This window comes from Myotis daubentonii, chromosome 8 (genome assembly GCF_963259705.1).
Source record: "Myotis daubentonii chromosome 8, mMyoDau2.1, whole genome shotgun sequence".
NCBI lineage: Eukaryota > Metazoa > Chordata > Mammalia > Chiroptera > Vespertilionidae > Myotis > Myotis daubentonii.
Window position 1 is genome coordinate 31188287 of NC_081847.1, and position 17251 is coordinate 31205537.

At 43.0% G+C, this 17251-nt stretch overlaps 1 protein-coding gene across 3 annotated transcripts in view; it reads left to right on the forward strand.

Moving 5' to 3' along the window:
* The window catches only part of DNAAF9 (dynein axonemal assembly factor 9), a 137247-nt gene that overhangs the window by 77767 nt on the left and 42229 nt on the right, over positions 1-17251 (forward strand). For all 3 annotated transcript variants that reach the window (XM_059705665.1, XM_059705663.1, XM_059705664.1), the window contains 5 exons: positions 306-376; positions 1309-1359; positions 1976-2063; positions 15464-15567; positions 16392-16538. In XM_059705665.1, the coding sequence (XP_059561648.1) occupies positions 306-376; positions 1309-1359; positions 1976-2063; positions 15464-15567; positions 16392-16538 (461 nt within the window). The remainder of the gene's footprint in view (positions 1-305; positions 377-1308; positions 1360-1975; positions 2064-15463; positions 15568-16391; positions 16539-17251) is intronic.

Sequence of the window (17251 nt, forward strand, 5' to 3'; positions counted from 1 at the left end):
CCCCCCAAAAAAGATATGTACACACCTGTACTACCTTGATAAAAATTAAAAGTATAGATAAAAAGGACTAATTCCCAGAATTCTTCATTTAAATGTGTCTATTTGTTGTAAAAACTAACAGAGTTAATCACATGGGGGAACTTTTCATTAGTCCCCACCCCACCCCCCCGCCCCCTGATGAGGAAATTTTCATTTCCTGAGGGCATCAAACTCATCCTGAGAAGGGGAAAGGTGTAGCTGTCTGGGGATTGCAAGGTGGGCTCAGGTGGTAAGCAGTAACCTGCATGTCTGTGGTCTTCCTACAGATGGCACTGTTAACACAGAAACCAGCTCCATAGTCCTGACAGCCGCCATACCCAGATTCTGCTCCTGGCTGGTTAGTATCATTCATCAGGTGAAGTGGATGTAAATGGGGAGAAATCAGGGAGAGCATTTGAGGAAGAGTCTTTTCCTTGGGTCTTGTCAGATCCTGAACTAGCTGCTTTCAGGAATGGAAGCTTTTTATCTCAGCTTTCTCTTTATATAAACAAATCTAGTTTCTTTAACTCATAATCTTGGAAAAGTTCTAAAAGGAAGGAACTAAGTTATGTGGGTCCCTATTAAATTTGGAGAAAGAAGAAATCAATACCCCCATTTTACAGATAAGGAGACTGAGGCTTAGAAATTGACCAACCTGTCCAGGGTCACACAAATAGTGAAGAGTGGTTTATGTGGCTCCCTTCTGTGGTTAGAATGTTTGCCACTGAATTTGTACAGCAGTGTCTCTCTATGTGTGAAAGGTCCACTTTTCATCAGTGGGACTTGCTCTAAAATACTAGTGCCTTGGAATACAGAAAGCAGTGAGTCTGGTAATGACCTAAATGAGTACCCATTTTAGAAGCTCTTTATATCCTGTTACTATAATTCTGACATGGATGGAGAAGAGCAAGAGTTAATCTCAACATGAGCATGTTTAAATGCAAACACTCAAAATATTTTAATATGTTCTCTTTCCTTCATCCCCAATAATAGTTGTTTTTCTCTGAAGTGAAGTGTAAGTGGAGACTAACATATCCTCTCCACATATCATAGGCTCATTTAGCTGAACCTCAGGTCCCAGTAAGAGAGCCCATCATGACCTTGGGCTTTGATGACCAGCAGCCAACTCTGCCAGTGGTCAGGACCTGAGAGACTGGATTAGTGGCGGGACTGCCCACTCAGTCTCCTGGAAATATTCCAACCCATGGGTGTGATGGGGGATGAGGGACACCTAGCAGAGTTTTTTCCTTTGAAGTAGTACTTTAAAATCTATATTCCTTTTGGGCACAGGTAGAAGATAATGAAGTAAAATTGTCTGAGAAAACCCAGCAAGCAGTGAAAGTAAGTAGTCTTATTCTTAATATTAACACTGTATCAAAATAAAATGTAAACAAATATATGAAGATAATTTAAAACGTCTCATTTTAAGGCTAATCTAAAGGATCTGTACCTCTTTGTCTCAATTCCTGTTTTGCATTCTTCCCAGCAGAGTTCTAGAAATAACCATTTTATGGGATACACAATTAGAAGGATTCTTTCTGTCATTTAGACTTTGCAGTGTTTTTTGTTTTGTTTTGTTTTTGTTTTTAATCTTCCAGTACTATTAAAAGCAGATCTCAGATTGACATATAGAGCTGAAAGGTCAAACCTTTAGGCCAGAAAGAGCTGACTTTGATAGATATAAATCTATTTGAATATAAACAGGCATTGCAAACTTTGGTGCCTAGACTCAGAGAGGACCTTACATTCTTTTTATCAGCACAAGTAAAAGGGTTCCAGTAACATGACAAAGATCTGGGCAAAGTCAAAGATGGTGGAATAAGTTGGGTATATCTGAAACTGACTCGGCAACTTTTGTAGACAAACTTGGGTAAGAGTTTTTGATTCTATGAATCTTTATGCTATGACTCACCTGTTCTTTGTGTTTGTTTGTTTGTTTGTTTGTTTGTTTTTAAAGGGAGATGAGTGTTTCCTGGGAACTTTTCTAACAGGAGGAGAAGGAGCATATCTTTATTCCAGCAATGCACAGTCTTGGCCTGAGGAAGGTGAGCTATGTCTTGGTCCCTCTTTTGCAGGTATTGGCATGGATGTTGTGATCCGTAATACATCTGATATTTGAAAAGACTTAATGGTGTAGAAGTGTTTTCTTACAGCTTTTCTCCTTTGGCCCGTCCATTTTTCAGATGAAGAAACTTGTGCTAGGAAGGGCTGAACCCAGAACTGTACCTGGTCCTCTTGTTGCTAGCTGAGAGTTGCTCTCAGAATGGGCTAGAGTAGCAACATGTTCAGAAATAGAATCTGTAGACCTAAACAAACTCTGGATGAGTTTTCTATGTGTAACAAATTACCACAAATTTAATAGCTTAAAACAGCACACTTTTATTATCTCACAGTTACGTAGGTCAGAAGTCCAGGTGAACCTGACTAGAATCATGTTTGGGGTCTAATAAGGCCAAAGTCAAGGCATCAGCCAGACTAGGCTCTTATCTGGAGGTGCTGGGGAAGAACCTGCATCCAAGCTCATCCAGATTACTGGCAGAATCCAGTTTCTTTGGGTTGTAGGATTGAGGACCCATTTTATTGTTGGCTGTGAGCGAGGACCACTCTTAGTTCCTCCTCCCCATGCTCCTTGCCCTGTGATTTCTTCATCTCAGCAACAGAGAACCTCCCTTGCATTGTTGAATTTCCCTCAAACTTTCATCTCTCTGAATTCCTCTTCTGTTACCAGTCAGAGAAAACTCTGCTTATTAAGGGCTCTTGTGATTAGAGGAGGCCCACTCAGATCATCTTTCTTTTACCCTTAAATTTCTTCCTTATCACAGTCTTCCCTCTGGTTCTACACTTCATGCCTCTTCCACATGAAAAATACATTCTCTCCTGCCTAAGGCCTTGTCCCATTTTGATACAGTTCAAAGTCCTAAATCTCACCAACTCAAAAATCTAAAATCTCTTCATCAAGATTATCTAAATCAGGCAACCGTGTGTACAAACATCCAAGCCTTACACAGCAACCCAGGCGCCTTATCCATGTGCGAACAGCTGAGCCTTACGCAGTAACCCCGGGTGCCGTGTCTGCATGAGAACAGCCAAACCTTATGCAGCAAGTGTCCCATCCACGCACAAACAGCCAAGCCTTATGCAGCAACCCCAGATGCCAGGACTGCGTTAGCTGCCACCAAGCCCAATGCAGCAACCCCACGTGCCGCAACCAAGCCCTGTACCGAATGCCTCACACAGCAACCCCATGCATGAATTGCCGCCAAGCCCAATGCATCAACCCCGGGCCTGGTGACCATGCAACCCACTGCCAAGCCTGCCACTGCAGTCACAGACCCAGTGCAACTCAATACCTAGATCCTTCGGTGAGAGCAAATATGGGGAGACAACCCCCAAAGGAAAGGAAAGGAGGAATCACCAGAAAAGGAACTAAATGAAACAGAGGCACACAATTTGTCAGAAAAAGAATTCAGACTAAGGGTCATACAGTTTATAAACCAGATGGATGAGAAAATCAATAACTTATGTAAGAATCATGAGGAAATAAAGAGTGATATACCATGTGTACCGGTTAATAATGCAGATTTTGGCCCTAACCGGTTTGGCTCAATGGATAGAGCATTGGCCTGCGGACTCAAGGGTCCCAGGTTCCATTCCAGTCAAGGGCATGTACCTTGGTTACGGGCACATCCCCAGTAGGGAGTGTGCAGGAGACATCTGATCAATGTTTCTCTCTCATCAAAGTTTCTAACTCTCTATCCCTCTCCCTTCCTCTCTGTAAAAAATCAATAAAATATATATTTTAATAATGCAGATTTTGTAATCAAAGAAAACACAATAGCATCGAAGTATTGTCCATCGCTAGCTACACATTTCCCCCATCTTTCAGGTAATTCGTAGATACCATCCCAATAGAACTTTTCTTGTTTTGAAACAAACCATTCAGAGACCCAATTTTCCACTTCTTCGTGTGTTTTGGAGTGCTGCTCAGATAGTGCGTGTGCCATTGATTGGAACAAGTGGTAATCTGAAGGAGCAAGGTCTGGTGAATACAGCAGGTGGGTTAATACTTCCCAAGCAAGATCTTTTAACATGTCTTTTACTGGTTTTGAAGTGTGTGATGGTGTGTCATCATGAAGCAAAATTACTTTGCCGTGTCTTCTGGCACATTCTGGTCGTTTCACGATCAAAGTGTGGTTCAAATTGATTATTTGTTATCAGTAGCAATCAGTATTAACGGTTTCTTCTTGTTTTAGAAGCTCATAATACACCACACCTTCCTGATCCCACCAAACGCAGAGCATTGTCTTCTTTCCAAAGCAATTTGGCCTTGCAGTCGATATTGATGGTTGACCTGGATCAACCCATGATTTTGTGCATTTGTGATTCTCAAAATCCACTTTTCATCACCAGTCACAATTCGATGCAAAAAAGACTTTCTTTCACCCTAGCCAGTTTGGCTGAGTGGATAGAGCATCAGCCTGCGGACTGAAGGGTCCCAGGTTTGATTCTGGTCAAGGGCACGTGCCTGAATTGCAGGCTCAATCCCCAGTAGGGGCCGTGCAGGAGGCAGCCAACCAATGATTCTCTCTCATCATTGATGTTTCTATCTCTCTCCCCCTCTCCCTTCCTCTCTGAAATTAATAAAAATATTTTTAAAAGACTTTCTTCCATGCCGTTGAAGCAACATTTTACTGATAATTTTTCAGTTTTCCATTTGTCTTTCATTCAGTTTATGTGGCACCCATTTTCCTTCCTTTAAAATCTTTCCCATTGCTTGTAAATGATCGGAAATTGCTTGCTGAGCAACGTTTAATCTTTCTGCAAGTTGTTTTTGAGTTTGACACGCATCTTCATCCAATAATGCTTGTAATTGTTGGTCTTTACACTTTTTCGGTTGACCTGGATGTTCTTTGTCTTTCACATTGAAATCATCACTTTTAAAGAGTTTACACTAACGTTCACAAGTATCTTGAGATGGAGCATGTTCACCATAAGCTTCCCAAAGTATTCAGCAGCACTTTTCTTCAAAATAAAGTAATGAATTAAAACTTCCCACAAATGCTCTTTTTTTGGGCACAAAATTGGACATTTTTAAGTGTAAAAATATCTTTGATGTTAACACCTTCAGAAAATTTGACATAGGAAGTTTTGAAGCTTGTTATCAATACAACAACAGCATACATATCAAATCGCATATATATCAACATATGTGTAACTCCATCTATTGAAAAAAATCCACCTTATTAACCGATACACCTAGTAGATACAATAAAAAACACTATGGAAGGTTTCAACAGTATATTAGAAGAAGCAGAGGACTGAATTAGTGAATTAGAAGACAGGGCAGCAAAATACATCCAAAATGAACTGCAATTGGAGAAAAAAATTAAAAGGCAGGAGGAGAGCCTAAGGGAACTTTGGGACAACATGAAACAAAGCAACATACATATGATAGGGGTGCCAAAACGACAAGAAGAACAAGGGTTAGAAAACCTACTTGAAGAAATGTCAGAAAACTTCCCTGATTTGAGGAAGAAGAAAGTCACACAAGCACAGAGAGTCCCAAACAGGATTAACCCAAAAAAACCTACACCAAGACACATCATAATTACAATGGCAAATGTTAATGACAAAGAGAGAATCTTAAAGGCTGCAAGAAAGAGAGAGTTTCCTACAAGGGATCTCCCATTAGATTATCAAATGATTTATCAACAGAAACACATCAGGCTAGAAAGGAATGGAAGAAAATATAGAGAGCGATGCAGGGCAGGGGACTGAGTCTAAGAATACTCTATCCAGCAAGGCTATCATTCAAAATTGAAGGAGAAAAAGAATTAAAAAAAAAAAAAAGAGTATCTAAATCAGGGACAGATGAGGCTCTGGAGTGTAATCCATTGAGTACCACTCCTGAACATAATTCCTCTCCATCTGTGGACTTGTGAAATTAGAGACAAGTTACCTGCCCCAACCCTCCCAACACACTAGATGGGATTGGCATATGATAACAGTTATAGACATTCTGGTTCAGAAGGGGGGAATTTGAAGATAAAAAGGAGTCACCAGCCCAAGGCAGTTTTGAAATCCTGCTGGACAAACTCCAGTTCCTGGATTAGTTTTCAAGGCCTGGAAATAGTCCCCCAGGAATTTTAACTCTGCCCTCTGGGCCCTTGGTTCCACCCTCCTAAACTCTTAGTTTTGCCCTCTGGGCTAGTGGCTATACCTCTGTCATCCTTCTTCCTCTCTCTCTCTCTCTCTCTCTCTCTCTCTCTCTCTCTCTCTCTCTCTCTCTCTCTGTCATCCTTCCTTTTTCATGAAGATGACACTTTGTAACTGAGTATTTTTATGAGTCTGGTTCTTACCAGTACAATTTTGGGGATCTAACTACCTCATTTCATACTCTCTCTACCTTTCTGGCAGTGTTTCTGCTTATATAAAATTCTCAAAAACCTTGTTGATCTTGCATGGATTTCATGGGGATTCATGCTCCTTTTTGGTTTCCTCAAAATAACATTTTTTAATGAGTTCTCCTCTTCCCCTGTTAGATACAGCCATTTTGGGGAGGAAGAGTTGTGACTTAGTCTACAAATTTCTCAACCTCCACTAAGCAAATCCTCTTTCTGGGTAATTTGTTCTTGAAAATAATTCTGTCTGGTGGCAGGTTCCTCTCCCTGTCCTTAGATCAGTGGTTCGGCTCCTGCTCCTCCATTAACATAGAAAACAAAGCACAGGGAGTTCTGGTGCTCCACAAAACGCTGGGGTGATAAGGAATAGCATGTGTTCCTGTGCCTGTGCTGCAATCCCTGCATTTCTGCTCCATCCTGCAGCAGAAGACTCCAGAGTCCTGGACATTTGTTGAGGGCAGGGAGCGTGTGACAGTGCTGCCAGCCTTGGGCAAGATTGCAGTGTCATAAAGGCAGGTTGTGGTCACAACACAGAGGTGTTTGTGCTTTCTCATAGTTGAGCCAATGATAATATTTGGCAAGGATATTTGCCAAATTAGTTTGTACCTTCTCAGCAAAAGGCCCTGTATAAAAATAATCTTACATTGCATTGAGTTATCCAGCAAGATTCGGTGTATCCTGAGATCTCTAGACAAGAATAAAGGGCACAGCCAGGGGTTTCTGGAGCCTTGTTAGGCACACTCTTTTGAGAGCTTAGATTTTTTCATACTTTTTTAGTTCCTGAGGGAAATGTAGTTTAAATTCGGAGATAGTTTCATGAGGAGGAAAATTCAGTAGGAGCAAGAATTTAAACAGGAGTCTCCTCTGGCTGTGTGTTAATGTTTCACCATTTTGGGATTCAGGTCAATGTTGTGAGGCTTGAAGTTTATACCAGTTGGGGCTCTTTAAGGAAAAATAACAAAATGGTTAGGGGCTCTTCTCAGGGCCTTGGAAGGGGGTTTGAGCAGGTGAGGGGTCCTGAAACTTAGGTGTCATTAGTGTCTTGGCAAATCTGCCTCTGTTTGAGACTATGATGAGTTTGAAAATTATCTGTTTCCATTTTCTGAAGGCACTTACAAGGCTGTTCAGCATGTACTACTGTGTTTGCTCTTTATATCCTGAGTTTGAAGGTGAAAACTTGTCTAAAGTCAGGTAGTCTAGGTCTAAATCCCTTCTCTTGATGCTTCCAGCTCTGGAACCTTTTCCCTTCCCTGGTTAGTGACTTCTCCTATCACAAGACATCTTGTTATTCAGCGTCCTGTTCTTTCAAGTCCTTCACATGCCCTTCTCGTCCCTACCCTGCTGACCTTGGTCAGGCAGGCTGCCCAGTATCTAATCCTCAGGAGCCCACTTTGGAGGTTTACAGCATATGCCTATATCCCTAAACAATGTCTTGTTTTTCAGTGTAACACAAATAGAATCATACTGTGTGTGTTCTGGGACTTGCTTCTTTTCCTCAATATTCTGTTCCTAAATTTTTTTTGTATGAAAATGTATTATTTATCCTTTTGACTCTTGATGGGCATTTGGGGTTTTTATGGGGTTTTGCTCTTGGAGACAGCACTGTCATGAGCATTTTTGTATATGTCTCCTGGTGTACATGGCACCAGAAGGTGCCTTACAACCTATCTTTCTTGCTGTATTGTTAAAGAACAAAATTCAACTGAGTAAGTGTAAAGATCTACTTGGTTTTATTAAACAATTCATGAATTGGGTAGCATTCCATCTAGCAACTAGAAGGGTGCTCTGATGAATTGTATAAAATAAAAGGTTTTCATAGGCAGAAAGAGGATGAGACTAAAAGTTAAAAAGAGTGGATTATTTTAAGCGGACACCTTCCCTTAGCAGGAGGTCTTATCAAGCAGATTACCTCACTAGTGTTGATCAGAAATTCCAGACTGGTTTAAAATTCCACTCTTGGGAAAGGCTAAAACTACAATTAGGTTAGTTATTAAGTGACTAGAGGCCCACTGCACGAATTTGTGCATGGGTGGGATCTGGCCGGCCCGCCCCGATGGATGCCCATCGGCCCCAGCTGGCGGGGGGGAGGAGCTGCAAGCGGTTGGCCAGCTGGCCCTGCCCCTGATCAGGGTGTTGGGGACTGATCGGGGATGAGGCAGGCCGGGGCGGGGGAGGAGGCCAATCAGGGCCTGGATCAGGCTGGTTGGCTGCCTCAGTGTGCGTCATAGCCACCAGTCATTCTGGTCGTTCCATCATTCCAGTCACTGGGCTTTTATATATATAGATGTTTTGGTGACATGGGTTACCAAAAGTGATTCCATTTTGGGATGTCATTACTTTTTAATAAAAACATAATTGTCATCTATTATCTCAGTCCCCTGATTTTCCTGTTCCATTTCTGACTAGTTGCACCCACTAGCATTGAAATCTCTGCCTTGTTAGTATGTTGGTCTTCCCTGAATATTTGCCACTTTGATTGCTATCAGTTTTGACATCCCTAGTACAGAATTTTCTGTGTTTTGCCCAAATAAAGTTAACCCTTCCAGGAGGCCTGCCCTTCTCCCTCATAAGACCACAGAGCTGGAGGGGAGAGCGTGTGAATAACCCCATAATAAAACATCAAGATGCCCACTGTTTTCACCAAGCTTCTGTAGAATTTTTCAAATAATGCTTCTCAGTTTTATTATACAACTTTGGTTCATTTCCTAGGCCTTAAATAGTTGTCCAGTTTTGTTGCTGCTTCCTGGTGAGAGGATTTGCCTCACAGCCATTTCAGGTCCCACGCCTTGGGACATTTGAAAGATGTTTTCACTTGGTACAGAATTCTAGGTAGACAGTTTCTTTCTTTCTGTGCTATAAAGATGTTGCTCCACTCTACTGTCATCTTGCTTGCATTGTTTCTCAGCAGAAATCTGCCATCCTTATCTTTGTTCCTTGCTGCAATAAAGTGGGGGTTTTTTTCACTCCAGATTTTCTTTCTATCACAGACTTTAAGCAATTTGATTTTTATGTGGTGCGGTTTTGGTGTGGTTTTCTTCATGTTGCTTGTGCTTGGGATTCATTTAGCTTCTTATTGATAGGTTTATAGTTTTCTCAAATTTGGAAGGTTTTTTTGGCCATTATTTCTTTAGTCCCCTCCCCTATGGAGTTCCAGTTACATATATTGGCTGCCTGAAGTTGTCTAACAGCTCCCTGATCTCTGTACTATTATTTCAATCAGCTTTCTCCTTTGTTGTATTTTGCATAGTTCCTATGTTTATGTATTTTAATTTACTAACCTTCTCCATTGTTGTTATGTTTATTAAATTAATATTTTTTATGTGAAGCACAGGGTGCTAGATGGTGAGCCAAGTTCAACAAAAGCTCGAGAAAGAAATTGAAATGGAGAGTATTTCTTTTTTTAAATATTTTTATTAATTTCTGAGAGGAAGGGAGAGGGAAAGATAGAAACATCAATGATGAGAGAGAATCATGGATCAGCTGCCTTCTGCACGCCCCCTACTGGGGATCGAGCCCACAACCCAGGCATGTGCCCTTGACTGAAATCGAACCCGGGATCCTTCAGTCCACAGGCCGATGCTCTATCCACTGAGCCAAACCAGCGAGGGCGAGTAGTTTAATACAGTACTCACAGGTCCTGGAGGAAGCACAGGGCATGCCTTGGGGGCCACACAGGGAGGGCAAGGCAGGGTGCGGGCAGAGAGAGAGACAGGACCTGGGCACATGCTTTTAACAGGGTCCATGAGTGGAGTGCTTTGGGATTCCCAGAGTAAGGCCAGATTTGTCCAATTCAAGTTTGAAAGAGTGGGTTCTTAGTAAGCTCCACAGGGTTCTTATCTAAAGTGCACAGGAGGAGGCACTAAGATGGGGAGAGACTTTTGATCACTAGAGCTCGTGGGGAAATCACATCAGGAACTTACATTTGTTTGTGACTCTGCGGGCTATTATCTAGGGCATGCGCTTGCATAAGGAGGCTATTGTCAGTTAGAGGGCCCTGTAGGCCACTTGGCTAAACAAAATGGATGCTGAGGCAGCAGTACTATGGAGTAGCTTAGCTAAACTCTCAACAGTTATCTAATGTCCTTTACCTCATCCAATGTATTAATCTTTTCAGACATGGTACATTTTACCTCTAGGAGTTTGATTTAGATATTTTTTACATCTTTTATGTCTCAAGTTAACATGGTTCAGTCTTCTAGCTTTTTGAACATATAGCATACAGTTTTAATGATTGTTTTAATGTATTTTTCTTCCAGTTCTTTCATCTGGGCCTTGCTTTTTAGCTTTGTTAGGCAGAAAGCAAAGCAGCATTTAATTAGGGCTAATTTTACCCCACTCCTGAGGCAAAATCCTTCTGAGTACTCTACCTAATATCCCTGTGAAGTATGAGGTCTTCCACCTTGCTGGTGGGAATGAGCAGAAAATCCAGTGCAAGGTACGGGTGGTTGTTCATTGTTTCACACAGCAATATCCAGTTTTTCCAGGACCATTTGTTGAAAAGACTCCTTTCTCTTTTGAGTTGCCTTTGCACCTTTGTTTAATATCACTTGACCTCAGTGGCTGGTTGACACTCAGGCTGCTCCTTCATGCTCCCTATAGTGCTCTAGAGATTTTAGGGTGTTTTCTTCTGCTGGACAGAGATTGTTCAGCAATGAGGAACAGGGGCTCTGGTCCCATTAACATGTGGGGCCATTGACACATTCTGAGAACTCTGGTGGCTAACCTGAGTTTCACCTTCCTGTGATGGGAAGGCCCAGGCAGTGGTCATCCTTCTGCTGCCTTCATTCTGCACCATCTCATGTGTTCCCTTGTTGAGGGATACTTTAAAAGAGAATGTTCTCTGCAGTGCTGAACATGAATGAATTATACAGGGGTGGGCACAAGTAGGTTTATAGTTGTGAGTACATGAAACAGAGTTTATTCTTGTATTATTTATTAATTACTGTATTTTTAAAATATATTTTATTGATTTTTTACAGAGAGGAAGGGAGAGGGATAGAGAGTTAGAAACATCAATGAGAGAGAAACACCGATCAGCTGCCTCCTACACACTCCCCACTGGGGATGTGCCCGCAACCAAGGTACATGCCCTTGACCGGAATCGAACCTGGGACCCTTGAGTCTGCAGGCCGACGCTCTATCCACTGAGCCAAACCGATTAGGGCAATTACTGTATTATTTTCCATATGAACAACTGTAAACCTACTTGTGCCCACCCCTGTACAACTGTGTAGTACTGTACCTATAACCTGGCTGGATGTTGAGAAAAGTAAGCAAGTCACAAAAGGACAGGTGTTGGGGTTTTGTTGTTGTTTGGGCTCTTTTTGTTAAACCATGTGTGTATATTTCACACACTCTCACACACAGAGAATGAAAATTACTCAGCCATTACATCATAATATTTCCCTGACAGTGATAAATGTTCCCTCTTCACACAGGTTGGACCATAAGTGGGTTTTTATTTGTACAGCCAGTTGTCCAAAGGAGGAAAAGCCAAATTCTTCATTGGCATTTGGTGTCTTTGTTTGCCCTGAGGGCTCCTCCTTCTTCTGTTGGACTCCTGAGAATGCAGAGGTCAATCAAAGGCAGAACCATGCTGCATCCCCGGCTGCCTCTGGGTAGTGAGGAGGAACATTCTCTCACTTGGGTTTCAGATTCACAGAGTGGAGAAGGAATGACAGGGCCCATCCATCCAGGGCACCAGGGACGAGACAAAGAGCCAGGAAGATCTCATCAGGAGTTGGCTACTCTGGTCACTGAGAAACCCCTACAAAGGCATGTCCCTTCAGACCATAGTCTGACAGCCACGAAGCCAGAGCAGATACCAGAGTGGTATTACAAAAAGTGGATTAGGATCTAAGAGACCAACCAGGGCACTGGCATTGGGCCACCCAGTGAGTCACTTCAGTTATCTCATGTGTGCCCTGAGAATAATGACAAGGCTACTGCTCCCAGAGCCAGAGGCGGCGTAGCTGCACCAGTACTAAAACCAGTTCTTGTTTACAGAGTCTCTGCCCTGGGCCAGGAGCCATAGTGAGTGCTTTTTTAGCGCTGTCTTGTGAATTTCTGTCTTCCTCTTTTCCATTTTGTTTTGAGGCTTCAGAGTCTAGAGCAGCAGTTCTCAACCTGTGGGTCGCGACCCCTTTGGCGGGCGTTCGACCCTTTCACAGGGGTCACCTAAGACCATCCTGCATATCAGATATGTACATTATGATTCATAACAGTAGCAACATTACAGTTATGAAGTAGCGACGAAAATAATTTTATGGTTGGGTCACAACATGAGGAACTGTATTTAAAGGGCCAGAAGGTTGAGAACCACTGTTCTAGATGACCTGCCTGGTCTACCTCTTTCCCTATCTTTCCAGTGAATACTTGGAATATGCAAATTCTCATATCTGCTCTTTTCTGGAAGCTTTAGGAGGTATTTTGAGGTTTGTCCAGGAGTGAGTGGTACTGGACTTGTTTCTGAGAAACTTCACATTAGAGGTACGCAGGTGGAAGGTTTGCCCAGGATCTGGAAGAGTACAGATACTAAGCAGTAGGTAGGGGAGCAGTTTCTATCTCCTGATGCCTTTTGATTCTCTTTTCTCTGTAAGCAGTAGGTAGACATCTTGTGGTAGGAATTGGTGTGGTTGTGGTGTTCAGAGAGTGTTGAAGGTCTTGGGGGAGTTGGTAGAAGGGGTTGGGAAACAGCAGTGGATGGACTGCTGGGAAGACTGTGGGCTTGTTGAGGTTGAGGAAGCAGAGAAGGCCCATGATCATATTAGCCACACATGGTCTTTGGAAGAGCAAAAGTGAAGGGAAAGGGGGTGAGAGAACCAAAGTGCATTGGCATCAGACAAAACTGTGCTTTGAATACTGGCTCCACCATCAAGTACTTCTGGGGAAATCTCTCTAAAGTTTCCCCATCAATCCTGTAAGAATTCTTTCTCTTATAATTGATGTGAAGATGGAAAACTATAATGCATATGACATGCTTGGTATGTAGTAAAGTAAAATCAGAGATTAAAAGCAGATCCTTTCTGGGGGATCTGCCTTGGATGTGAATGAAAGGAAACATAGAAATTTCTGAGCAATAGGGGAAAATAGGAGGACTGGCAGCTTTAAAGGCTCAGTGACATCAGAAGATGAGGTTTTTGGAGTAAGAATAACTAAAAGGATAATGGGATGCTAATTCAGAGAGTAGGCTATAGAAGCTGAAAATTCCAGGGGTTAAGATGTTCTGGGTGCTGCTTTATTGCTGTGGAGTTGGGAGTGAGGAACAGTGAGGCCAGAACGTGTTGTGAGCCATCCCCTGATCTCTCAGAAGGAATGGGAGTGTTGGCTTTGGAAGAGAAGACTGTGAGCACATTCAGAGGCTGTTGGAAATGTTGGGGACTGATTAGGAGGGCAGTAGATGTGAGCAGTGAAGGAAATGAAAGTATTGTGCCAGCATGGAGGGGAATGGTCTAGGAGCAGCAGAGAGGAACCCTGGCGTTGGTGCAGGATGAGGCTGGGGCATGGTAGCCACTACTCAAGAGGGCCCTGGGGCAAGGCTGTGTGCAAAGGAAGCCAGGCTTTACTTGTTAGAGGTGGGAGACTTACAGGGCTTGAACCTGAATGCCTTGAAGTGGGCTAGCTAGTCTCTGGCAGCTGCTGCCACAGATGGTAAGGTTGGCATTAATTCTTTCTGGCTGATCATCTTGTTCTTTCGTTGATATGCAGGCTCCAAACTTTCCTCTTTTACCTAAAAACTATCTCCATCTTCTCCACTTCTCCCCATTCCTGTTAACATGCATGCACAAACATACGCACTCACCCGGCTGGCGTAGCTCAGTGGTTGAGTGTCCACCTATAAACCAGGAGGTCACAGTTCAATTCCTGGTCAGAGCATATGGCTGGATTGCAGGCTCAATCCCCAGTGTGGGGTGTGCAGGCAGCCAATCAATGATTCTCTCTCATCATTGATGTTTCTATCCCTCTCCCTTCCTCTCTGAAATCAATAAAAATATATATTTTTTAAAAACACAAGCAAACAAAAAAAAGTTGAAGTCTCCAAATTCCTCACGTTGGTCTTTGCTCTTATCATTACAACTTCCAGAGTTTTGAGGCTACTTTCCTAGAGCTAAAGCTCAAGGCATCACTAAGATAAGATATAAATGACAGTGTTCCTAAGCCTGTGCCTTGAACTCCAAGAAGTACTTTCTCTTTTCTCTATATGTGAAAACAGGGAAAGAAAGGCGGTTATAGAAACAGAAGGATCCAGCTTGGACCAGCTCCAGAAAACAACTTCACCCAGGGGTCTTATGGGTATTCTGAGTGCTTCATTTGGGTCTCAAAGTAAGCTCAGGCCCAGCCTTAACACTTGTCATCTTTCTGTGGTCTACCGCATAGAGCCCATACTGAGCTTTATGAATGACCTTGGCCATCCCAGAAACAGCATCTCTCCTTAGATCTGAATCCTTGTACTTAAGAACCTACATCCACTGTTCACATCTCACCTATTTTGCTTTTGTGAATAACAGAACATCAGGCCTCCAGAGTCTGAGAACCAAGTTATTGCCTAACTCAAATCTTCCTTTGCTAGAAACAGGCCCTTAGGCTCCCTTCATTAGTCCTTCAACTGAGACCCTGGTGCTCCTTCTTGGGCCTTAAGTGAGGCATGTGGTCTCTTCAAAGCTGAACCAGCTTCTGCCAAAATAGGAGTAAGGGGCACCTATAAACTCAGTAATGGAGCAGACATACTGAGTCTTTTTTAGTATGTTTCCTTGGAAGACACCCGTATGTAAATGTGAATTTTGCCTCTCCCTATCAGCTGATAACTTACTCACTTGTTTTTTCTAATTCTCATGCAGAGATTATATCTAATGACTCATTTATCTCTGAGACTCTAAGAGGGTACATTGGCTTCTCCAGAGTGCAGGGCTCAGAATAAAAACATATAACTGAAGCAATACAGACACTGTTCTGTGGTTACAACTCTCATACCTACAAGAAGGACATTGGAATCTGGCCCCCAGGATCCAGCCCTCCAGCTCTGACCAGCTCTGTTTTCCTTCCAGGGAAATTGTATTTCTTCTCTAGCGGCCTTCTGTTTTCTCACCGTCATCATGGAAGCATCATCATTTCCAAGGATCACATGAATTCCATTTCATTCTATGATGGGGTAGGTATTTTACCAGTCTGTGGCTTTCGTGTTCAGAAAGATACTCCACTTCTGAGAGAAAAACCAAATAACTCTTTGTCCTCGCTCTACCACCATGGGTCAGGATGTCAGGAATCAGCACTGCCTTTAAGGCAGGCAGGCAGGGAGACCATGGAAAGGCATGCCCACTCTCAGGGCCCTAAGCCTCATCAACCTTACTGCTCTGTAAAGGGCTTAGCTACAAGGGGCTTCTGGGTCAGGAGGGCCAGCAGCTACCCATGGGTAATTAACTCATCCCAAAGAGGATGAGAAAGTGGGCTGAAGAAGGCTTCCAATGGCCCCTACCAGATGGCCTCCTACCCAGGAACACAAAGCTCACCCATCTAAGAGCTGCTTCCTGCCCAGCCGGCATAGCTCAGTGGTTGAGCATGGACCTATGAACCAGGATGTCACAGTTTGATTCCCAGTCAAGGCACATGCCCAGGTTGTAGGCTTGATCCCCCGTAAGGGGCGTGCAGGAGGCAACAGATCAGTGATTCTCCCTCATCATTGATGTTTTTATCTCTCTCTCCCTCTACCTTCCTCTCTGAAATCAATAAAAATATATTTTTTTAAAGTACCCTAGAATGAATTTTGAGATGACATTTTTAGGAAAAAAACACCTTTGTGCTTCCTATATCTTGTATACTGGGTATTGGAAAGCACATCTATTATTGAACCCCAGTAAAATCACATAATGTGAAAATCATTTCACTAAAATTCATTTTATGTGTCTGATAGTAGTCGTGAGGGCTGGTATCATGCAAATAGCTTTTCTCATTGATGCTCCCTCTTTTTTCTCTTAGGATTCCACCAGTGTTGTTGCTGTCCTTCTGGTACACTTCAGAAGCTCATTACTTCCTCATCTCCCAGTTCATTTCCATGGTTCAAGCAATTTTATGATGATTGCCCTTTTCCCCAAATCAAAGATCTACCAAGCATTTTACCCAGAGGTAACATCAATCATTAGTGAGCAAAACTACTACTCTTCCCCCTAGCAGTTTAGGTGGTAAGGCAGCATCTCAGTGAAGTGATGAGAGGGAGTGTTGGGAAGGCTGGTCGGGTGACTGCTTCTAATCCCTTTGGGTTCTGGAGTGGTGCCTTGACGTTAAGAGTTGAGAACTTAAAGGAACTGAGCAAAAGGCTTTTTAGCTTCTAAGAAAAATCTTCCCGTCCCTTTAAATCCTAATTAGACTTATTTTCCCTTTAGCTACTTGGTTGAATTCTTGGGCCTACCTACTGGATTAGAGCTCTCTGCCCCACCCCAAGTTCTCCCTCCCCATGGTTCAGAGCCCTGCCCTTGTGAATGGTCCCACCTGGCAGGCTTATTATAGGCACTCAGCACAGATTGCATGAGTGAGGGAGCTCACTGAGAATTATACAACCCACTTAGAGACCAAGAATAGTCAAAGTCAAACAGATGGCCAGCCTTATGATGGTGGAAATCCTTGGAAAGGGGTGATTGGAGCAGCTTATGAGAGGACAGTGTCTCTCCCTCAGGACAGATTCGCAGAACGTGGAGGAGACAAGAACTGGCCGTGGCTGCAGATGGCGTCTCAGGCCAGCCTGTGTCTCCCTCTGACTGCTTGTTGGCCCTTCCTACCTCCTTGTGCTTCTTCTTTCAACCTGGAACATGGCAGCAGCCCTTTAGATTCTCTTCAGCCAT